The 25,084-nt window shown below is 39.6% G+C and overlaps 1 protein-coding gene across 4 annotated transcripts in view; it reads left to right on the top strand.

Annotated features, from left to right (window-relative positions):
- The first annotated feature begins 3,441 nt into the window (after nucleotides 1-3,441).
- The window catches only part of tead4 (TEA domain transcription factor 4), a 48,531-nt gene continuing 26,888 nt past the window's right edge, over nucleotides 3,442-25,084 (top strand). For 2 of the 4 annotated variants that reach the window (XM_088646726.1, XM_088646725.1), the window contains exon 1: nucleotides 14,572-14,887. In XM_088646726.1, coding sequence (XP_088502852.1) covers nucleotides 14,881-14,887 — 7 coding nt within the window. In that variant the 5' untranslated portion in view covers nucleotides 14,572-14,880. Of the gene's footprint in view, nucleotides 3,700-4,084; nucleotides 4,213-14,571; nucleotides 14,917-25,084 lie in introns of those variants that run through there. The other 2 variants (XM_088646724.1, XM_088646722.1) reach the window with 2 other exon arrangements.

Genomic DNA, 25,084 nt, shown 5'->3' with positions numbered 1-25,084 from the left:
TTTAAATTTAGAAGAATGGAGGTGAAGTATTATTCCTTACAGGTAAAAAAAACAAACATTGTACGATACAATCTAAGGTTCTCAGAAACAAGCAATCACAGGGTTGAAAAATTTAATCATAAATCCATGTATATCTTTAAATGACGTGCAGTTTAAATTAAATAATCAGATTTCATCATAAATGTCATGCAATTCTTTCCATTTCCAGGGGCTCTACCACTATGGATCTCTCATTATAATCTTTGAATGCGAAAACCTTTTGATATAAAAACTAGAACCAAACCACGATGTGGATAATGTTTCTCAAGAATGGTTGAGAAAAAAAAAAAGAATCCTTTGCTAGTTTCAATTCTGTCTTTACAATACGGACCTGCTGATACATTGTTTTGAATCTACTTCATGAGAGGCGAGAGAAATACAAAATAAATGTGTTATTTGCTCATTTTTTGTAACTCCCGGTGAACTCGGCTTTAAAGTTTAGAGCCCCCCATTTTAAAAAAATAGGACATTTATACAAAACAATTTTAAAAAGATCATGCGGATGTGCAATCAATCAGATGACATCTTAGTGATGACAGACGTCTCTAAGTCCAATTGGGGATCAAAGGCTTTTGCTTATGCGGTCATAGAAACCCATGTCTATGTCACGTCCGTTTGGCCTCTGGTTTAACCCACTAATTACAGGGGGTAACTGACAGTCAGTTGCAACTCAAGGGATTATTCCTGAAATAGCTCCTTTACTATTGTACAATATAGAACATAAAAAAGGGTACTGCTGAGTGCAGGCTGTTTGAGCCGTAGATCTTTTTGTTTCTTGCAAGTGATGTGGGCGTCATTAACAGGACATCAGCTTCAACAGCATTATGCCAGCATCCTGCGCTCACCCTGCAGTCTGTGGTTTCCAAATGTCCCAGTATACCGTTGAGGACACTGAACTGTAAAAAAAAAAAACAGTAAACAGGTCTAAAAAAATCTTTCCTTCGAATGAGACGTAAAACTGAGGTCCTGACTCTCCCTGTCAATTAAAATCCTGGGGCATTTCACAAAAACAGTAGGGGTTGTCAACCAAATTTCCCTGGCTTTTAGGGCTCATGGCCTCCTAATAATCCCTAATATATGAATTGGCTTCATCACTGTTCTCCTCCCCACTGATAGCTGATGTGCGGGGAGTATATTGGCGACTTTGGCTGCTGTTGCATCATCCAGGTGGGGGCTGCATACTGGTGGTGGTGGAGGGGAGTCCCCATTACCTGTAAAGTGCCATGAGAGTAAGTATTATTATTATATAATAACACTATATAAGTGTAAGTTATTATTATGAATATTGATATTATGGGTAATAATAATAAACATCACCAGGTGCTGTCGCATTCTCTTGCCAACCCTTTGCTTGAAGTCATTTGGATTGCTTTGGCAATACATTTGAAGGTTTTTAACATTTGAATCAAATACCCTCATAGCGTTCTCTTTCTGGGACTAAAACATTTTTTAAATTAGTGCCTGCACAATTAACATCCATTGTCGGACCATTGCTACAGTACATTTTAAAACCCTTGATGACCAATGTTCCCCTACTGGGAATTCTCATTCCCCCAGACATTCTATAGATCCATCAAGCCATTTTCTTAATGCTATATTGAATCCAGGGTTGTCGAGGAGCTGAAGCCTATCCTACTGTAGCACGCCACAGGCACAAGGCAGGTACAGGGTACCAGTCCCTTACAGAGCACACACATGCACAAACACACACACACATTCACAAAAGAGCCAGTTTTCCTAAAAACCAATTAACCAGCCATTATGTCTTTGGACTGTGGGAGGAAACCAGAGCACCCAGAGGAAACCACATATGGATTGCAAATAAAAGCCTTTCTCAATTCACAGTGAGTGACATTACTCCCACTGTCCAAGCTGTCCATCCAATTTCACTGTAATACACAACATGACCCAAACAAAATGACTGAGCTTAATGAAAGCTTCATAAGCACATCTACTCACATCGACATTAAACACATTTACTGCATTCATTGGAGACAGCTGAGGCCGTTTTGCCTCTTTTAATAGCCAGCAGCCATATCACTATGTAACTCACAACTGGCAGCCCACTGAGGCTCAGCCTCCCCACCACCAGTGTGCAGCCCCACCTGTATGATGCGATGGTAGCCATAGTGCGCCAGAACGCTCACCACACATCAGCTATCAGACAATTCACAGATGGGGATTATTAGGAGGCCATGATTGGTAAGGGCCAATGGGAAATCTGTCCACCCCTATTCTTTTCGAGAGACGCCCTGGGATTTTTAATGACCACAGAGAGTCAGGACCTCGGTTTTATGTCTCATCCGTAGGATAGCGCCTGTTTACAGTATAGTGTCCCCGTCGCTATACTGGGGCACATAGACCGCAGGGCGAGCGCCCCCTGCTGGCCCCACTAACACCTCTTCCAGGAGAACCTTAGTTTTTCCCAGGAGGTCTCCCATCCAGGTACTGACCAGGCGCACACCTGCTGAGCTTCAGTGGGTTGCCAGTTGTGAGTTGCAGGGTGATATAGCTGCTGGCAAAAACATTCTGATTTCATTCTTACAGGTAATGAACATTCCTTTTTTAAATATAACCTGAAAATTACTTTCAAAACAATTAACCATAACATTTCGCTGATATGCATTCTGCCGCTATGCAATCATTAATACATATTAATTCGGAACGTATAAAAATGAGAAGACTTCCCCCTTCAGGTGTAATTCACAAATACAAGTATAATGTTTTTTTAACGTTGACTTATTGTAGATCTATCATCATTACTCTACCACTTATTTGCAAAATAATTACCGCACCCAATAAACATTTCCGCTTTTTATATATTTTTTTTCTTTGTGCCTGTTCTTTCTGGGATTTATCTCAATATGCTATGAATTTTATCTTGTTTTGGGGGTAGTTTCAAATACTGTCCACTAGGCGGCTTCATAGATTACTCCCCTAGGGCGACCTCCTAGTAAAAATACGAAAGAAATTGCTACGTCATGGCTTTCCGAAATGCTGAGATTGAAGCGGAAAAATGATCTTCGATTTGCTGGAAATCGAAAACTGGAAGAGAAGAAGCGTATTTTAACGTTTTTTTTCATTTACTTATGAAAACATTATTATAACTAGCCATTATTAAACCATCAATAAAATAAATTAGGGGTTTCCTCTCAGGCGGTTATAACACTTTGAGATTTTTTTTTCAGTCCAGAGGGTAGGAATTATTCCACAGGGCCTGAATTAAATTCATTTGTTTTTCTCTGTATTCAATTGATGCAATTGTTTCTCAGTAGCAGGATGTGTTTACTTTATCCACCTATGACAATCCCTCCCAGCCTTGTCTGTTTTTCTTCATGTAATTTCCTTTTTTTTCCCCCTGCCGGCCACGATCTCTTTTTCCTTTTGAGATCCCGGAGACCTCCCCTCGCAAACCTCCCTTCTGCATTACGTGCTACCGGTCGATCCTGCTTCTCTCTCTCTCTTTCCTCTCCCCTCTGCCTTTCTCTCCAGCTTCATTCCATACCAGAGCTAATTCCTGAAATTCCAACCTTCATTGCGCTCCAAACGACATAGGAAGGGGGGGGGGGGAGACAAAACTCCGCTATTCCATTCAAAATCTATACCCCCAAATCAATTTTACCTGGCAGCTCCCAGCTCTTTGTTCTTAAGTTTCAACAGGTGAGTTTTCTCAAAAGTTTTTATTGTCATTGATCTTCATTAAACCCATTGTTTGTTTCAGTACTAACTCTATTAAAAGTGTGAAAGAAGCACTTACAAATGCCTCACAAACTTCACTCATTTCGCAATTAGCTCTCTGTTTTTTTTCTTCTCGCTCTCCAAGAAATCTCGGGTCTTTGACATTTTTTACATTTTTGGACGAATCCTTGTGATTCCTTTCCTATGTACTCGTTACGTTTATGCCGGAACTGCAAGAAAGCTCGAAACGTCATCGACACGCACTTTAACCAACATGCGATGCTAATAAAAACAATGCAAATTGCTTTCGTGCGTGTTTATAGAAGTGTTGCTTCTTTATCAAATAATTGTATATATATTTTTTTAGATGCACAGAATCTATTTCTACATCTTGTATCTGAAAGGAGCGCAAAACTGGACACCACATGAAAATATCTTGAAAGAAATCAGCTGACTGTGCTATCGTCCAAGTGTAGTTAAGTTATTCGTCTACAGGTGGGTACAATCTTGGAATATTTTGCTGTACAGGCTTCCTTTGTGATACAAAAATAAATTATTTCTCCTTATTACAATTATGTAGAGCAGAGATAGTAATAATTATTATTTTAAACTTAATTTCTTAAACAAAAAAAATATTTTTAGTAAAACCTGTTTGTACTAGTAACAGTTTACACAGAGATAGCTAATAGTTTATTTTGCATCATGTTTTTGTTTCTGATTCTGAGGCATAAATAAAAGCATTGTGTTCGCAGGTGGGAAAGAGTTGCAAACCTTGTTTTGAAAGCAAACTGATTGTACAAAAAGTAAATATTTTCCAGAAAAGTGACTTTCATAAATAAAGTGGAAAAACGTAACATTGTTGTAACATGGGCCACATTACTGAGCTGGAAACAAAGCTCACAACAGTAACAGCTTCGGAAGAAGTCTTGTTGTAATATCACACAGTACAAATCGTAACATGCGTTATTTTGATTTCCGTATATTTTGAAAACAACCGAGATTCTGTTATAACCACTGATGACTAGAGGTCTAATCTCTAAAAACGTGATTATCGTATTTTTAAAATTTTATTCGGGTTTTCGTTCTCGTAAAATTTTACCAAATGAGTAAACGTAAACCTAATGCTTTATGGCTGAATTTTCCAGTAGCGATTGTTATATTGAAAAAGGCAGCGTATGTTGATTTAAGTTTATTAAATGAAAGATCTAAAGTCTTTTTACGGGAAACTCATTGGTAAAATTTAGATGGAGGCCTGGTTTACAAACTTCGATTGCTCCAAGTGGATGAACTGAACTAATAACAGAATTTGAAAGTACTTTAAAACTTTAAAAATCACGCTTCCCTTAAAAGTGTCTTGCATCGAAATGCACATAGCGCACGTGTATTTCAAAAATAGTATTAAAGTGGTGAACAATGTATTAATTGTAACGATGTCAATAAGCAACTATAAGTATTAGTACTACTGGAACTTCTGTTGAGTACTTATCCCACGGTATTATCTTATCTACCACAAACATATTGTGGATAAGAAAGCTGTTAACTGTGAATATAAATAGTTTGCTGTGAATCCTCTTGAAGGAATACGGCTGATCAATTTTCATATTTTGTTTTCTTGAGAGTGCTGAGGCAGTTAAGGTTTGTTTTTTTTACTGGCAAGTATAAATTAGATTATATACCACAAATCTGTGTTTGTGTTTGGTCCTTATGGACCACGGGGTTTCTTATTGAGTCCCCATGTTCTAAACTAAGTATTTGCTTAAGATGACTGATTTTAACACTTCCTTAACAATTCCTGAGGTACTGTGTTCCTAGGGATTCGGAGAAACCCGTGGAACATGTTGGTCTGTGGCTCTCGCAGACAGGAATTGGGAAGCAGCTGGTGTCTGTATTCTCACTTATGTTTATAATAAAAAGAGAGATTACAGAATGAAAGCTGATTTAATCTGACAATGAATGTGTCCATTTAAATATTTAACAATATTAGCAAGGAACTCTGGGGATTAAGGCATTTGGAAAGCCACTTAAACTCACTGCTTATGTTGAATCAGTTGAATTCAGTTTGAATCAGCAATACATTTTATGTTTAACGAGCTCATTGTATGTTGAACACCATTTCACAGCAAAGATGGAAGTAGAAGAGTTATTTGGGAAGCACGAACCAGTAATAATGAAATATCTACTGATCTACTGAACGCAGAAAAAAGGTGTTGCAGGAAAAAAAAAATCTAGCACTTATATACAACGTTTTAGGTTAGCTAAAATAATCAATGTATAAAAGAAAAGAAACAACCCTGATTTTTTCAAATTTGAAATTTCATTGTTTGGAACCGGTTAATGGAGCAAATATTTCGGTGGTTAGGATAAGTGCAACACGTTTAGGGAAAGTCCGAGAGAACAGATGTGCTTTAAGTTTAGATCTGAACTGGAGGGGGTAAGGGCTTCTCTGACAGCAACAGGCACAGAGATCTAGAACAATAAAATAGAAAAAAAAATGCTGTGTGTGTGTTAGAGGGAGATGTATTTCTTCATACCTTGAGGGCAGGAGTGAGTATTGTGACACTGTTTCATAATGCATAGAATATCACAAGAAACTTAGCACCTTATTTACGCATGTGTGCTTTCAGAAAAATTAAGTATATGTTTGTTTCTCGTCTTTTATTATGTTTTTGTTTTTCGGTGTTATTTTGATTATCCATTACTTTCTGTTTATATTGATATACCGGGGTGAAAGATTTGTGGTCACAGGTGATAAGGTGATTTATCCTGTTGTGAATGTCATCCTTGGTGAAATTTCTGTAAGAACAACAGAACTTGGAAGATCAGGAAAACAACAACAATTTTGTGCCATCAGGTTGCCTTAAACTGACTCACTGTCCCTTGTCATCTGGGTTGAGCACAGCTGACATTTATTTCTTTACCTGGCAAGATGTGAAAGTCAGACATAGACCCGTCAATGACAGATCACGATCCGGCAGTGATGATGAGCCCTGACACCTTGCCAAGATTGATGGGAGGGCCCGAGTGTGAAGGGTTTGCCCAGGGGTGTCTAGTTTCTGCAGAACTCCATTTGTGGTGATTGATGGCAACCTGACTGAATGGCGCTATGTTGATCACGCCCTGGGACCTCACCTGTTTCCCTGCCTTTGAACTCATTCTGCCCGTCCTCATGTTGCTAATGTAACAGCAGCTTTCTTGCAAGATGAGAATGTGAGGGCTATACTGTAATTGCCAAGACCTAAGCCCCATTGAACATCTGGAGGATGATATTGGATGACATGTGGCATCCAGGGCACAGAGAAGAGTGTTTCCAGGCTTATTTCAGGAAAGAGAGGATTCTACAAGACACCATATGAAACCTGATGTATGGCATAAATTACAGATGTACAGCTTGTATTGTTTCCAACAGTGGCCACACATCACTGTGTGGAAAGGTGTGTTCACTGGGAGCACAGAGTCGTCATGTTCCATTTTCTTTTAGTTGTCTAAACTTTGCATTTCTTTTTCCTGTGTGGCCTTAAACCATTTTGTGTGGGGCAAGGGATCAAACCTGTAGATCTCTAAGAAGGTTATATAATGAGATCTGGCTTGAATGAGTTACACGATGCATTACTAAATGGTAAATGATCATCTTAAATTCTTTCCTGTGTACTGTGTACTGTAAGATTCCCAGATTTGACTTTTTTGTCACAGTTTAAGAGTTGCTCCATTTTTGATGTGCATTTTTCTCTTAATGGAACAAGTAATAGGTTTATTCCATGCTGAAAAGAGAAGAAAGGAAAAACAACGTTTCGGGCTGTGGAGCCTTCTTCTGGTGGCAAGACTCCACAGCCCAAACATTGTGTTTTCTTTCTTCTCTTTTCAGCATGGAATAAACCTTTAACTTGTTCCTTTGCAGCCCACACATGCTGACGCAGCTACCCACCTGAACTACTTTTCTCTTAATGTCAATCAATGGAGACTTCCTGGGAATTTAATATATTAGAATACTTACAAGCAATGGCTGTTCTAGCCCGTTTGCTAGTTGGTAATTAGTAGCAGTAACTGTTTCCTAAAGGGAACCAGGGTATTCTCTTCAACGGCATGACTGGGCAGCTTGTCCTATACTCTCACAATCCTTTAGGCAAGGAACTGCCTCCTGTTGTCAGAACAAAACAAATTCTAAACAAATGGAAAGTGGAAAGAGCTAATTCTAAATGCCGAAGAGCTTAGAACTAAGCTCCAGTAACATACATCTGCAGTGTGAGAGAATTCTGCCTTACAAAGCTGTTATAAAAGGAACCGTGCTAGTGCTTCAAAGTTGAGTTTTACAGTTTTACAGTCAAGCCTACTATTGCTTACACTGGGAGTATCGTATAGCAACCTGAGAAAGAGACAGAGTATATTTTTGGGAAGGCCTTAGTGGCGCGTTGGTCGTTAACTGTCTGGAAGGTCCCCTGTGGTTTTCCTTTTTATGAATCTGGTTGCCAGTTAGGCTGTATTTTCCGGCGCTTACAACAGGTGGAAGGTGCCTTGGACAGAGAAGTGAGGACAGCTGAGAGACACTCCAATTATGAAAAGAGTATTTTTCTCTTTTCTTTTACTTTTGTTCTGAAATCTCTTTCATGCCCTTTCAGCTACAAGGGTCCCAGATTCTGTTTTCTTGCCTTTATAGCGCAGTTCTTGAAGATGTATTTGCGTAAAGGTACAAACTTTCCTTGCAGTTCTTTTTCAAAAAATATTTGCAAATGATCCGCGACACATTCCAACCAATTATTATATGATCTTGCAACTTCCCATTCAACTTTAAAAGTTGTGAAAATGAAGTCTTTGAAACACGATTACTGAATGTTATCATAGGTTTAGATTAAGTGTACGGCTTGAACATTTGTCTTTTTAAAAGACTGGATTATTATCATTACATAATTGAAGCCTTGATTGATCTTCATTGGAATATTTGTATTTTGTTTCTAGTCATAAATCTGGGGCTTATTACTTAGAAAAAATGTTGTTACCTGGAAGTGAAAAGTTGGTAAATTTGCTTTGAGTACTGTTGCCAAACAGGATGAATCAATGAACTAAACAGGATGTTGCCAAAGAATGAATCATAAAATATCTACTTGCATTAGGTTTTTCTCGTTTGTTTAATTCTTCTGTTCTGCACTTCATTAATTACTTCACTATATGCTGCAACTCCAATTTGTAATGTTTAAATATTGCAAAATGTTTATGTTGGCTAAACAACATTTCTTTGGGGGAAATAATAAGTCCCGATTTTGTCACTTTAATTTAGAGGTAGATACTTTCCATCCATCCACTTATCCCGGTGAACGTTGGTGCAAGGTAAAATGTAAAAGCCTGGGATTGTGAACCACTGGTGCCCCACACACCTTCCCACATTAAGATAAGATCAATTAATTCGCCCTGTACAATTTCTTGCATTAGGAATTTGTCTTTTCACATACCCCAGCTTGCTCTCCATGAGACACACAGACACACAGATAGGGGGCCTGGGGTCAGAGCGCAGGGTCAGCCATTGTACAGCACCCCTGGAGCAGTTGGGGTTAAGGGTCTTGCTCAGGGGCCCAGCGGAGTAGGATTCCTCTGCCAGCCACGGGATTTGAACTGGCAGCCTTCAAGCCACAGGCGCAGATCCTTAGCCACAGTGCCATCGCTCTGCCCCCTGTTTTTTTTTTAAGATTATGTAGTTATGTACATTGATTAATTCATTCATATCTACATTCAAATGTAGTTATCTACATTCATTAGATAACTGAAGCCTTTAATTGATCTAAGAAATTGCTTCATTGGAATATTTGCATTTTGTTTCTTATCACAAATTTGGGGCTTTTTTCATGTATAAAATCCAACGGTTAAGATGTTTAAGAGCTGGGAACACGCAGTTCACCAGACCCAGAATGGGTATCCACTGCCATAGATGAACTTGAATCCAGGAACCTGAAACTCTAAGGCAACAATGCAACTGTATATTGAATGTCACACCATCATGCCGTCCTGTGCATGGGGGGAAAAAAAAAGCCTTCTTATATTCACTCTAACAAAATAATGAAGTGGGAATCAAATATTTTTATAAATACGTATATTGTTGATCGTGTGATAAACTGTTCATGGAGATCTTTTGTCTTCCTCTGCAAGTCCATGGTTCTGTGCATGTTTTTTGGTTTATAAGCAAGTAGGCTTTGAAACATAATTGTAATTAAAAGTTTTAAATGAACTTTCTTCTTGTCAGTGCAAAGTGAAAAAATTCCGGGCTTCAGCAGTCGTAGTTATTAGAATACTGCAGTATTTGCAGTTAGAAAGTTTATTGCACAAGCCGTTAAATGTCTTCAGTGTCACCATCATAGTAAAGTAAAACAAAATGTGTCCCTGAACCTGACGTGTTTTTAATGCTTATGTAAGATATTGTATTTATTCCATCTTTCTTTCTTTTAAGTGGCGGATTGTGGCAGTGACTTCCTGCCACAGGTAAAGTAAAGCTGAAAAGTGTTTTTTTTTTCCTCTAGACATTTCAGGAAAATCAAGTGTGTCCTGTAAAAATGTATATACAGTATATTTTGAATAAGCACGCCTTGTTAATGATTATGTGTTGCACTGCAGAATAGAAGCGCTGTATTATTTTTGAAATCCCAAGTGAAAAATGTCTGGTTTTCAAACCCATTTCACTTGAATTCAGTCCGTTTTCAGGTTTGTTGAATGATGATCGGAAAAGGCACAGAGTAGAATACAAAGCACATCTTGAATGAAAGAATACCCTTACAAACTCTTTACACAGTGGTTATTTACAATGATTTTTTTTTATTTAAATAGATTTGTATTACTCATTCATTCAAGGTCATATTTAGATGTTTTTCTTCTTCTCTCCTGGCTTGCTAGCATTGTCCTTCTGTACTGCAGCAGTCCAGTGGGGTTTATATGGTTCAGCATACATATGATTTCAATTTGGATCTAGTTGAATAAAGGTGTTCCTGGATCACACAGGAACAGAGACTGAATGTCGTCAAAGAGAGGCTTGTCAAACAGTGGCATAAAGAAAATTGTTTCAGTGGAATAGCTTATTTAGCAAATACAAGTTCCTGAGCCTGTAGCTTCTTGTTGGGCTGTGTTGAGGGTGCGTAGTCCTCCTCTGAGTCTGGGGGTTGGGCAATCCTCTAGGATGTGGTGTGTAGTTTGCTCCATCCCACAGGAGCATAGATGCTTACGCTGATGCCTCATCTGTAGAGCTTGGCAAGGTATGAACCATGGCCAGTCACAGAGCAGTTCTGAGTTGACCACTCTTTCCTTGGAAGGTGAAAGCCAGGAGGTTGTGCAGTTGGGCATGCGATGAGGTGCTTGATTGTTATGTCCAGTGATTCCCATTCTTGAGCCCAGGTGGAGTCTGCATTGAAATGTTATTGGGGAGGGTTTTTCCAGATTGGGTTTCCTGATGGCAGAGGTGTCTTTGTTAGATTAAATATCTCCTGGAGCAGTGGCACAGATGAAGGGTGTTTTGGATATTTTGAGCATTTTGTGGGTGACTGTGAGTCATTAGACTATTGTTTGCTAGGACCAGGAGCCCGGAGAAAGGTGCAGTGAAGGGTTCCAGTGATGATGTGCATGGTGACATCCAGCTGGGTGTCTACTCTGTGAATGTGTGGTGATCTTGACCAGATGCGGGTATAGTATTATGCGTCTGAGAAAGACAGTGCAAAGACTGAGGTCTGGAGGGTGGTAGTAGCAGTGCCAGCAAGTTTGGAGATCAGATTGTTCCCCGATTTGACCTTAGCTGCTGTTGTCTTTAAGTACTTCTGGAAGATAAGTGTGCTTTTTAGGGTCACCAAGGAATGTTGGAGTAGGCCCCATATACCTAGGCCCCTTGCCTGTGGAAGCTAATGATTCAAGTAGCAGACTAAATTCTAAGGGAAGCTTCAGGAGAGGAGTCTCAAAGAGTCCTAGTCCAAGTCTCAAAGCCAAGATGAAAAACAAAATGGATTAGTAAAGAGACGCTAAAAGGGAATAGTTAACATTTCTGTCCGCTTGTTCCGAAAGGTTTTCTAAAAAAACTCTTTCTGTTTCCATATTTGAATCTAGCGTGGATGCAAAAACTGAGTGAAGTTTTAATTGACTGAGTGAACAATTTGATGTTGCTCTTTCTGTGTTTTCCATGTTGGAGTATCTTCCATTTCTGTTGTTCTTGCTGCCAAACATTCTTAAACATTCTAAGAATTCTAACAGACAACTTCCAAAAATATTTTTTATAATTTCAACTGGATTCCAAGTTCTATTATTTTTAGATTCATTTGTTTAGTAGATCTCCTTTCCAGATCAAGCTATTGACAAAGGATGGAATCCCAAAGACTAGAAATTATTATAAATGGATTGGATTCAGTGCAGTAGAATCTGTACAGAGCAAATCCCACCCTCCAATATTGTTAAGGGAAAGCGCACTCCTTTTCTGATGTTCCCAGGGTCCAAAATGAAGTAGTTCTTGGGTCCAGATAAAAAAAAACCCAGCCATGTACATGGTAAATCAGGGAAGCCAGACATTTGTGCTCAATGTTTTTGGTCTCCCTAAAGAATCAGTCATGACCATTGAACTAGGGACGTGTCTGGGCTTTCAGTTTTTAGAATGACAAATCCTGCTTGGACAAATCGTTATCCTATCATAAATTATCAATCAAGCCTCATGGTCACTGTTTTAATTAAATAGAGCAGGCTTGGAATTTAGTAATGCTGAAATAACACACAAGTTATGGGAATTTCCTTTAGAAGATTGGTTTCCCATAACATCAATGTTTTCAAGTGCAGTTAATCATTTTCGATGTTATCACAATAAACTAGCTATAATTTCAAAATCGAATTGATGCCACAGATTGATGTTGCAGTCTCTAAACGTCTGCGAATGCCAACTCCTTGCTCCAGCGCAGCAGTACTGCACTCGGCTAAATCCACTACAAAATGAATAGTCTCTTTGTGTCCCTGTTGCAGAGAACAAATGGGCAACTGAACTGAAGTTAACACAGCACTGTCTGTCCGGCTTTACGGGAAGCACTGAGATGAGTGTGCTGAGAGGAAAAGGGTTGATTACCAATTGTTGATTGCGCTCAGACATGACGCACTCTGCCAGAGGTCTGACTCACTGCTCTGGCTGTCCCTCCCCTTACTCTGTTGTTCTAGGACCATTAACCCCTCCATCTCATCTGCATACAAATAGGCAAAAAGAAATCATGACCAGCACATCAGGACAAGTACTACACCACCCCTTTCGAAGTTAAGTATTTGTGAAGGAGCTATGCTGCCAATGTTATAAATATTTACAGTAGTATTGTATTAAAACTGCAGCATTTGCCAATGATATTAACTTCTGGTCCTGGCGTCCTGCTGTCATCCAGTTTTTATTTTGGTAACTTGTCATTCTCAATGAGTAAAAAAAAATTGGAAACAGCTTAAAGAGAGCAAGATAAGATCACTTTATTGGCCATATACAATTTCTTGTATCAGGAATTTGTCTTTTCACATACCCTAACTTGCTCTCCATGAGACACACAGACGGGGAGAGAAGCTTGGGGTCAGAGCGTAGGGTCAGCCATTTATACGGCGCCCCTGGAGCAGTTGGGGTTAAGGGCCTTGCTCAGGGGCCCAATGGAATAGGATTCCTCTGCCGGCCGTGGGATGTGAACCAGCAACCTTCCAACCACAGTCGCAGATCCTTAGCCACAGAGCCACCTCACTGCCCAATTCACAAACAATTGTTGTGAACAATTGTTCACAATTAAGTGATTGTGTCTGTAGTGAAGTGACAGTTAATCACAATTAAGTGAACAATTGTTTCCAATTAAGTCATAAAGACTCCAGAATTAAATGAAAACTAGAGGACAGATGACCCTCCAGGCAGATTACAATTAGGTATGATGCATATTTTATTGTAAACAATATCTATTTACTGTAGTAAAAAGCTGGAAGAATGCTGACAATGAAGTTTCAGTATAAACATCTAAGTATTTTTCATACATCTAAGGTAGCTTCTTTCGGCTCATTCCCAAGTATCCCATCTTAAATTTATAACTTGTTTCTGCTACCTGCGTGTAACAGTTGTCTGCTTTGTCTTGAGGTTTGTCTAAATCATTTTGAATTCCCTTTGCAGTTTCTACAAGCTGTTTACTTCTCTATCTATTTTCTTTCCTGCTAAATTAACTAGATTACTTATTAAGTACTGTACTAATAGAATCTACATCATTGATAGAAATTAGAGAAGTAGATTTGTAATTTAGGATGCAGTGAACATCTTCTTCATTACCACTTTTATGAACTATATTATCCTTGTCTGTTTATGACAGGATAATAAGTGGATGTCTGGTTGAATCCTCTATTTTAAAGCCTCTATTTAAATAGCATGTTCTCAGAATCAGATTGGATTTAAAGATGAGAAAAAACCATTAACCTTTAGGTTTTACCTTTTTAAACCTAAACTTAAAGCCTAGTAAATTACTTTTCTCACCTAAAAAAAAAGTCATTTCTGTCTCAGGTTCGCTGAGTTACACTCCTCAGATTTTGTCCATGATCTGTTTCAAATGACCAGAAGTCATTGGGAAAGCACATGCAGTATGTACAGTAGGAAGGAGATGTAATGGGTCTGCTCCTTGAAGAACGCAATTTTAAAATCAAATCAGTTTTAGAAGAAACAGGCAGGCCTTGAAATCTTTGTAATACGGGCATGTCTGCAGTGTGTTTCCATCCAGTGAAGCAGAGCCAGTAGTTTTCTTTTGTCATCTGGATGGTATAGTAATAAAAAAGTCATATCAGCTACATGTAAGTCTTTTTTTTCTGTTGGATTAAAGTTTGATAAAAAAAAACACATAACCCTCTTTCTGATCTCCCCAGGAACTCCAGTGCCTGCCCATCCCCACCTCAAATCTCTACCACCCTCACCTACCCCCGCCCCTCCTCCCCATCACCTCCACCCTCATCACGTCACCCTCCCCCCATCCCAGCGGCACCACGTCGGCAGACTGGGTCCAAGCCCCCTCTCCCGGGGGGAACAGCGAGGAGCTGAACGAGTCGCTCGACAAGCCCCTGGAGAATGACGCAGAGGGGGTATGGAGCCCCGACATCGAGCAGAGCTTCCAGGAGGCCCTGGCCATCTACCCCCCCTGCGGCCGCCGCAAGATCATCCTCTCCGACGAGGGCAAGATGTACGGTACGCCATGACCCTTATGCCGCACACAGGTGTGTGGCTTTGTAACGACATAGTTCACCTAATATCTTGGTTGAGGCAGACTGTGAGGCCTGTACCCTCACATCTTCACTACTGGTAGGGATTGCTCCCTAAGAATGTGTCTCATACAAGTTCAGACAGCCCTGGTTTCTGCCATTCCAGTCGATTGCACGTCCTTGTTCTAAGTGCTTTGAGTTTATTTGGATGGTCTTCAGCAGCATGGATGTTAAGGGCCAGTTGTGTATCTGAAGCAGTGGATGGAAGAGTTTCATGCTCATCTGCTTTCTTCTCTACAAAATTCATTGAGCCGCCAAAGGTTTATTCTTAATAAACTGCTTTAAATTGAGATTAAAATCTTTACTGAGCACCATGTACTGTGTATCAAGGAGCAATGAAGTTGTGAGGTGCTGTATGTCTTTTTATAATCTTATGGTTCAAAGTGGTTCAGACTTTATGGTCAGCATGTGTTACTCAGATGCCTGGAGAGGTTGCAGCCATACTGTCTAAACTCTATCATAAACGCAGACCGCAGCATACTTCAGGCGCAGATTCCCCATGGATAGGGTCGTTGTACTGGAGTTTGCGTTTGAAGTTAGTTTGAGATGTTAGGAGACGGCGTGTCTATCCTCAGCGAGCTGGATTTTAAGGAGGGGAGAATGTCCTTCCACAAGGGAATGGTGATGAATTCTACGCTCTTTACCCATAGAATCTGGATTATTGCAAGTTAACGCCTGCCAGGTGTGTCATTTCTCTTGGGGGTCATAAAAAATGTGTCGGTTCACGATGGCACAAGTGTTTTATTTGGGGGAAAGAAAACGTCTAGCTTGGGAACACCAAAATTGAGAATATAGGCAGTACTTCAGCAAGATTACAAATGAGGGGAAGACATTCAACCCATCTAGCTTGTTTGGTTGCTAGAAAGAACCTGACCTGAGAATCTCATCCAGCCATTTTGAGAGAGAGCCATCTTTCTTGTTAAAAGCTCCCACATCACTTCGTGTAAAGAAACTCCACATGTTTAAAGACCTCGTTGGACTGTTAGTGGGCTGCTGTTCTAATAGTTGCTTTGTTTCTACTGTGGCCAAGAGAATCGGTGTCCTTCTTTCATCGCATCCTACATAGTGCTGCTTTTTTGTGTTTTAGTGGTAATAGCCTCAGTGAAAGTCATCCTGGAGCTCCTGGTGTGTATTCAAATAATTGTTTAACACTGCCCTGAGGTTAACGATTTTTATTTCAAGCCGTGTAAAGTAACGGGTTATTATATCAAAGATTATGTCCCTGTCACTGTGTTCACTCTGCACAGGTGTATGTTACAACAATAAAATATGAGCAGCATGCCTCGTGTCTGGAAATTAATCTTTCCCTTTATCTAGTTCACTATAAAAGAGGAAAAGTTCAATGGTATTTTTTATTTCCCTGAAGTATACACAATGTCGCTTTCCACTGAACATTCCTCCAATGTTTTTCGAAAAAGGTATGTTGATGGTATCTTTATTTAGAGGTCGGTGTTCAAAATGCTAAATTATTGTGTGCAGGCTTATGCTGTGTAAGGTAAAATGTTGAGGTGAAATTAAAATTGACTCTTTAGTATAATTTCCTCTTTTTTAAGATTAAAGATTCATTTCTCTTCTCTGGATTCAAAAGTGAGGACCGAGGTCAAGCCAGAATGCCAGAAATGCCAGAAAGACAGAATGAGTAAAAAACGTTTTACTACAATTATTCCAGATTATATGGAAAAAAAGTATTACACAGAAAATGTTAACTTGATATCATTTAGGATCACATTCCCTACAGGAGGGGATATTACCCTTATTCTCTATAAAACACAAAAGATTTTCAAGAGGTAGTCCCCAAAGTCACAATGCACAGCTGGGTTTATACAGTATGCCCCAAATAATGTGAACCACCTCCACCGAGTAAAACCTGATAGCAATTCCATTATGTACTAGGCTATGTGCTTTTCATCGTATTAAGTGAAATACACACATTAGGCATTGACCTTAAACAGACGTGACATTTTAACACTTTTGTGAACATAGCTAAATGCCTTGAAGCAATCAGTTAACATGAGAAGAAAAAAAACTACATATGGTAAATTACAATCAAATAGTAAAGGTTTAAGAAAATAATAATTAGGAATGTATGTATTGATAGGTAAGAAAAATGCATGGAAAAAAAAGTAAAGAAAAAAAAGCATATTAATGTTGTGTGTAAATTATTAGTTTTTAACAACCACGGAGAGTCAGGGACTCGATTTTAATGTCACATCCACAGTAAAGCCTTTTAACAGTGTAGTGTTCCCGTCGCTATACTGGGGACATTAGGACCCCACCGACCGCAGAGTGAGTGAATCTCCCTACTGGCCCCACTAACACCTCTTCCAGCTGCAGTCTTAGCTTTCCCAGGAGTTTCCCATTCAGGTACTTGCCAAGCTCACACCTGCTGAGCTTCAGGAGGTTGCCAGTTGTGAGTTGCAGGGTGATATAGATGCTGGCTAGTTAGTTACTCCTTGTGTTCAGCAGAATTCCATTGATATAGAAGTATTATTTTTCCAGAAAAGTTTACTGCGTATAATGCATTTTCCTTGGCTTAGAATGGAAATTGGGTGCTTGAGACTTAAATAAGATTGCATGATAAACACTATCACTGCTGTTACTTGTCTAAAGTATTGTACTATAATTAGGTTGAATAGAACAGACTAAGACTGTAGGAGATGTTAATTTTAGCCAACTATGCAGGTCTAGTTAGTACCCAAGATGAGGCTGTGTCAAGCAATTTCTTAGAAAAAAGATTCCTGTTCTTCATTGTCTGCTATAGTTGTCTTGAAGCTGAAGCAAGTTTAAATTTGTAATGTGTTTTATTCAATAATCTTCAATTTACTGCTTCTTCTGCATCTTATGAATCTGGTGAATTTTATGGTATTCTGCAAAGCTATGTTGACTTCTACTGGAACTCTTGTTAGTATTAAATTGACTTTCAGTCAAGTTGTGATCGTTAAGTTTCTTTATGACGTCTGAAAAATGTATCTAGCTGACTTCTTTATCTAAGGTAACAATTAATTACATAGTTATATAAATTGTGATGGTATGTTTAACTCATAAGAAAAGGTGTAGTATACAGTACCATTAAACTGATTCTGCTCGTGGTTGAGAGCAATCAGATAGCTGGATGAAACTAATATTGATAGTTACAAAGTGAAGGAAAAACACATTATAGGTAACCACTGTAAGTAAGATTTAAGACTACAATGCAGTCAGCTTCAATTATCAGTCAGCATAACAAGGAATTGAGTAAGGAATTGCTCATTAGTGGATTGTGAGATTGTGGTGCTGGTCATAGCTTTTTGTATGTTGCAAGGCAGAGTATTATCTGAATAACCACAGTTACAGGTCTTGTTATACTTATAGTCTTCTTGTGGTTTGGGTGCAATGCAGTGTACAGGGAGAGGATTGATCTCTATTCGATCCAGAACAGCGTCTTCATTGCTTTTAGGTAGTGAGAAGAGGTATTCCATTCAATGCTAATTTTTTCTGGAGCTAACATCGGCTTACATTTCAACTTATCTTCAGCAAAAGGTGTCCGAGTAAATGAATTGGCCAGCAAGATCACCTGACTCTGTTCAGTGCAACCCGTGATTATTAGGTGCTTTCATCAGGAACAAAAACACCTACAACTGCGTATGTAGTACAAGATCTCACTTGACTTCGCAGTTACAGTTGTGAGTTTGTGAACCCTTTGGATATATCTGGATTTTTGCATTAATGGCTCCTAAAATCTGATCTGATCTTCATCTAAGTCATAAAATTCAAGCAAGCATCATCTTCAAGCAAGACATCCCAAAAATATACATGAACTGAAACAGTTTTGTATAAAGGAATGGGCCAAAATACCTCTTAACTCCACTAGTTAGTAAATATAAGGGTTCACATACTTTTTCCATCTCTTACCTTGATTATTCAATAAAGATATGACAGTGTAAAATGTTGTATGTGTTGTTTGTTAAATAAGACTATTTATTATTATGACTTAGATGATGATCAGATCACATTTTAGGAGCCATTCAAACTGCCTTGTTATGTCATGGTAGACGTGTCTTGGTGCAGATTCATAAAATAGAAACTTCCTTCTTTAAAATGTGTTCAATTGATGTGTCCTTTTTTATTTAGAGGCCGCAATCAGTCTAATTTATGTAGTCTCCTCACTTTTCTTGTCTAAGTTTCCAAGTTTAAACTACAGTATATTAACACTAATGTTCAATAACAGAGTGACACCACAGGAGATACACTGTACAGATAATGTCAACCAAGTCACAGGTTAAGGAAGACAGTGTCACTGGTTCCTAAATTCCTGGTCTAGCTAGTAAAGAACATTTGCAAGCATTTTTGAGCCCCTCGGTTCCAATTGCAGTACTTGACAGTACTTCTGAACCGACAGAAGTGACAAAAGCAGAGGTTTTGCAAAAGTACTGCACCTTTCAGTGGCTTTTAAAAGGTTCGATCCTTTTAAAAATGAGACAAACACAACAATCTGAGCCAGCATGAGCCTGTAAGAAAGATGGTACAAAACCACTTGTTTTCTATCCTTCACTGTGACTTTGGAGCTCAAGGCCAGATCAGACCTAGCCCTTAGTAATTCCTCCAACCTTATAAAGCCTGTAGTAATGATGGCAGTGAAGTGCCAGGCAGGTGTGACATTCTGCAATGGGGTAGGCCTTTGAACAGCCTGCTCACACACCCCACTCAAGGGTTACAGCAGGGTGAACCCTGGTGAAGAGTAGAGGCTCATTGAGGAATGGTATGTGGTTCGAACTCGGTTCAAGGCAGCACTGGGTGTAACTCTAAACCAGAATAGACATTTACCCTTTGAGTGTTTGGTTGGGGGAGGGTGAAGCAAATAAACACCAAGGTACTTGTCATGTCTTGTGCTGTATCTGTTCCTCGCTTTGCACCTGTCCCTGTTGTGTGTCTTTTCAGCCTCCTGCTATTTCTGTGATTCACCGGCTCCCCTCAACTTCCCCTCCCCCTCACTTTGCTCTACGAGCTCCCTGTCTGCCCTCCATCTCTCTGTTATTCGCTCGGTCTGTCCGTGTCTGCCTTGTAACTCACCTGTCTCTGTTTCCCAGCATTATGGGAACCCCTCTGCACTCTGAATTATGGCATTAAAACACTTTTACCACAGCATTTTTAAGCTATTCAAACCTGTAAAAATCTGTTTTGTATTTTTTTGTTCTGGAGATTTTTCAAACGGCTGGACCATCTGTTCTATGCACTGAAACAAGATATGACTTTCTTTTTGGTGCACTGGACGGCTGTCAACAATGAAACACAAGCCAGCAGACACAAATGGAAACTATGGACAAGTGCGTTTAAAACTAAAAACGTTTTTACGCAAAGGGTTGTAGAAGCCTGGATCAAGCTAACCAGCTGCCCAGACAGTTTTTGACAAGTTGATGCCGTTGCTTCTATCAAGAAAACAGCTGAACTCCACAGGTTGCTGAGATGCTAGCAATCAAACACACTAGGATGGGCTGAATGTCCTCATTTTTGCTTCATCAAAACAATTTCCAGGCAACAACAGTCAAAAAACATACATGTTACTTGTATTAGAATTTCATTAGGTTCATATATATAATGTTTCTTTAGGATTGTTCATATATATGTTATTAGATATACAGTACTGTGTAGTAGTTTGGATTATTTTAATGAAGTCTAAACGTTTGCCGTCTGACTTATTACCAGTTTTTTTATAAAACATTATTGTGAACTTTTAAAACATGAATTGTTTGAATGATGCGGATATATTATCAAACAAGTTCCTATGTAGTAGTTCACATACTTTGTATGTTCACATTTTGCTACTTGTTAAATTTACGTGTTTATACTGTAGTTTGAATTTGGAAATTCATGTTGGTGTGCAAGTAGGGTACTGTAGGTGGAGTATGTCTAGTAAAACATTCACATGTCTGAGAACTTCATCTCAATCCCTTTCAGTGCTCCGTTTTTAAGTATATTAGCGATATGTTTTAGGTTATGGGAAAATTACAAATAACCCAAACATTTGAATATTGGTGGTGGTGGAGGGGAGTTCCCATTACTTGTAAAGCGCTTTGAGTGGAGTATTTTATTATTATTATTATTATTATTATTATTATTATTATTATTGTAAACTCATTTCCCATTATAGATATTTTCATTTGTGTACATATTTCTGAATTTGCAATCAGTAATTGTTTTCACTCTTATATTGTCCCAGACAATTTGGAATGGCTGTTTCATTCTGCCATGAAAACCTTTGAGAGATGGCACACACAAATCCTCTCAGAAAATCCACCTAGTGTTTTTCACAAGCTGGGAAACGGAAACTGCAAAGCTTAATTGCCAGCCAGGAGTTAGATGCACCTCTTGCTGTTAACTTGTTAAGACGGGACTGCTGTTGTACGGTAAGCTCTGAGTGCCACAGCTGATTCCACTCTCAAGCCCTGGCAGCGTTCAAGTCAGTTTGCCATTATCCACTGGTACTTTCTGGTCCCACTTAGCCAGTGACAGAGCCTCAGCTGGAATCTGACATATTCCAGGCCTGCAGGTCCCACTGAACTCCCACAGCCCGTTTCTTTTTATCAGTTCGTCTGCCAGATGTTGTCAGACGTTTTAGTGACAATTAAACATTTGTCAGGTTCTGTGTTTCTCCTTTTTGAACACAGAGTTCTGCATCTTTCCATACAATAATTGTTTTATTGCAGATGATGGATATTTTACCTTGCATTACTTTGTGATTTTGCCACTCGTGAACTTGCTCTTTCTTTGCTGTACAGTATATTCACAATTTTGTTCGCCGTGTTATTGAAAAGATATTGCTGCTTTGGTATCTGTCCAGAGTAGAGCAACCAGGTACATTTTGCAACTTAAGGAAATATGCTACACCGACAAGATGAAGAAACAAAACCCCTTTAGCTCTGAATAGAGAGGTTTAAGAGGGGACATGGTACAAGTGCTTATAATCCTCAGAGGCACTGACAAACTCAACCCAGCAGATCTCTTCAGAATGAACAGTGAAACATGGAGCAGAGAACATAAATTGAAAACAAGCAGACGTTTTTAGAATCAAGATCAGGAGGCATATCTTTACTCAAAGAGTTGTGGGACTATGGAACAAGCTACCCAGACAGGTGTGATAAAGTGAGATTAATTAATTACTAACTACCAAATGGGCAAGTGGGCTAGATGGGTCAAGTGGGCTTTTTAGGTTTTTGGATTTTTGGACGATGCTGATGTGAACGAATCACATAGAAATTGTTCCTGGTGGGTTGGCTATGTTTCAGGGACCCCTGTGACTTGCTGGATATCTGTGAGCTGTCGACGAGAGCTGCATTAATCCTCCACCCACCCTGCTGTGGTAGTGTAGGTCTCTGTTTGGGGTGGGGTGAGTGGGTTGGATGTCCATATTTTGGCATAGACGATAGATGTTGTTTTCATCAGTCTTGTGCTAGTAGAACATTCATAACTGCAGGCTGAGTTGATTGACAGTCACTGGCTCCTAAGTGGGGTTGGAGGAATACCGGGGATAAAAATGCCAATTTTATTTTCAGACAAACAAGCTGCTGTTAATAGGGAAAACAGATGGATAAAAAAAACACACCAAGTAAACATAATTCCTTAAACTGCCAAGCAGGTGAGTGCAGAGCTCCAGGCCCTTATCGGAGCTCTTTCTCACGGATGCTTAAGGCTCCTCCAGCATGCCTCCTCATCACTGCTGAAGTTGCCAGGCAATCCGAAAGGTAATGAAATTAAAGTCAGAGCCAGAGAGGAAGCAGATAGCTGGCTGCCGATAACACTGGGGAGCGAAATAGCTGGATATTTAAAATGGGCTTGTCAGGAGCCGCTTCACTGGTATCTGAGGGGAAATCACAGGGAGCCAACAGATTCCTTCTCAGTAAATGTGACCTTTGTTTTCTACCCAGAGAGATAGGAGCATGTGGTGTGGGAAACCGTATGGGCAGCAGATGTGCATCTGTCAGAGCTTAAGCATTAATATGGATAAGCTATAGCAATAAAGGCTTTGTTACTCATAACAGGGTGTTATTATTTTATGAAAAATGGGCCGCAGATTCCAACTGTGATAGTCTTCAGCGATTTCGCAACTGTTAGGCCATCCACCATGAGCACATTCTCAATATGAACTTAATGTATTCTGTTTTTACAAGTATTTTTGTGCTTTTTAAGACCGTTCCTGTCTTTATAGTTTTTCCATTGTCTTGTCCTGGCTCTCCTTGAATGATTTGAGGTCTGCGTTAATATCCTAATACCTCCTTTCGTGAATAATGTCAATGGCAATCTAGAATTGCACTGGTCATGTTCTTCTATGCTGCAGTGGTTATCAATAGGCTTGACACTGTAGTTCAGTCTCGTACATTCACAGCCCCTAGGGTTTTGCAATAATGGCCGTGATTCCCATCAATAAAGGTTAGCAATAAACTACCAGGGATTTTGCTGATCAGCATGTACCACTTTATGACTGGCTAAAAAAGAAAAGAATTGGGGGGAATAAAAGAGGATTTAGCATTTGTCCTTTAGCAATTCAGTTGATGAGATGAGAAAATAATTGTCCAAATATGTGTGTCATAACAATAGTAATTTGTACCGCTTTTGTAATATTGCAAAGAATAGCAGTCTTACGCATTCTTACAAGACACTTCAAAATCTCTTTAATTTTTCTCCAACGTCTTTTGACAAAGATGAGGATTATGGCATTATAGTGATTTCATCTGGACTCATCCTCACTGAAACATTTAGCTGTGGCAGTCAAACATCTGTCAACATCATCAGCACTGATAATTACACCTCATTATAATACCAAGATTTCATTAGTGGTTTCAGTGGTGGGCAGCTTGAAGAAATTTGTTCAACTGAGTGTTCTTGAGGGATTTCAGCAGAATGAAATATTACATCCTCTTTATATCGCTGTACATTGTTTGCATATGTAAATAAGCGTACAAGAAACACCTGCTTCAGATGTTTTTTATGCAGTAACTATAGCACAGACTAGGAAAATGTGCGATAACTAATAGCTTTCTTATTCGTCTTTCCTCTCGTATTAAAAAAAAACAGATTTTGAACCAAGTTGGACAAGTGAATTGTTTGGAAACATTTGATAAGCATTATTTCTTGTTCTGACAACATATAGAATAATCTTAAAACTGTGAATCATGAGCAGATTAATAATTCTAATAATAATACTCCCACAGTATTAAAGGAGCAGATGAAATAAGTATTATCTGTGACGCATAATGATGATAACATGCAAGTTAAGTATTAGAAAATTAATTGGTCATTTAAAATTAAAAATAATATATACACACTAGGGCAGCACAGTGGAGCTGTTGTTAACATTTCCGCCACAGTATTGGGTTCAATTCCTGGGGTGCTGTCTGTGTGGAGTTTGCATGTTCTCTCCTGTTCGTGTGGGTTTCCTCCGGGTGCTCTGGTTTCCTCCCACAGTTCGAAGACATACTGGTGGAAAACTTGTAGAACAAGTAGTCCTGGTGGGAGTGTATGTGTCTGTGTGTGCTTTGCGATGGCATGGTATCTCGTCCAGTGTGTATCCTGCCTTGCTCCCATTGCTTGCGGGGATAGGATCCACCTGTATTGGATAAAGCGGTAAGAAAATGGATAGATGGATACATACACTTAAGCTTCATTGGCACTTAGCTGAGAGAATCACGCCGCCCCACAGCCGTTTTGTGCATTATTGCACAGACACATTTTATGTGATGTTTCACTTATGACTGGGGGGGGGAAGGCACATGCTTTCTACACACACTCAAGACTGTGTGTGCTTTAGAGGGCATCCAGTGGGGTTTTGTGTTCCCTTTTGCTTTTAGCTGTCCTTTCTGAGCGCAGCAGATGCACTGTACAGTCAGCGGGCAGGAATGCCTGGAATGTGTTGGGGAGGACAGCGGCAGTGATGCAAAGGGCCAGAGAGAACTGCTGCAGGGAAGGAGATTTATTACAGCCTGATGCGAGTGCGCTACCTTCGCGTGACACTGCCTGAGCAAAGCAGCCCCTGCAAGACAGATCGGTGACCTTTCGGTGCCCTGGACCGGGGGTGTGATGTGTCAGGGGTTTTGGGGGGTGGGGGTGGGGGCTGAGCGTTCTACATGCCCTGTCTGTCTCTCTCTGTTTC

This window comes from Lepisosteus platostomus, chromosome 9, assembly GCF_059453375.1.
Source record: "Lepisosteus platostomus isolate fLepPlt1 chromosome 9, fLepPlt1.hap1, whole genome shotgun sequence".
Taxonomy (NCBI): domain Eukaryota; kingdom Metazoa; phylum Chordata; class Actinopteri; order Semionotiformes; family Lepisosteidae; genus Lepisosteus; species Lepisosteus platostomus.
The sequence above is the reverse complement of the archived record's forward strand: the minus strand, read 5'-3'. Positions and strand labels throughout refer to the sequence as shown.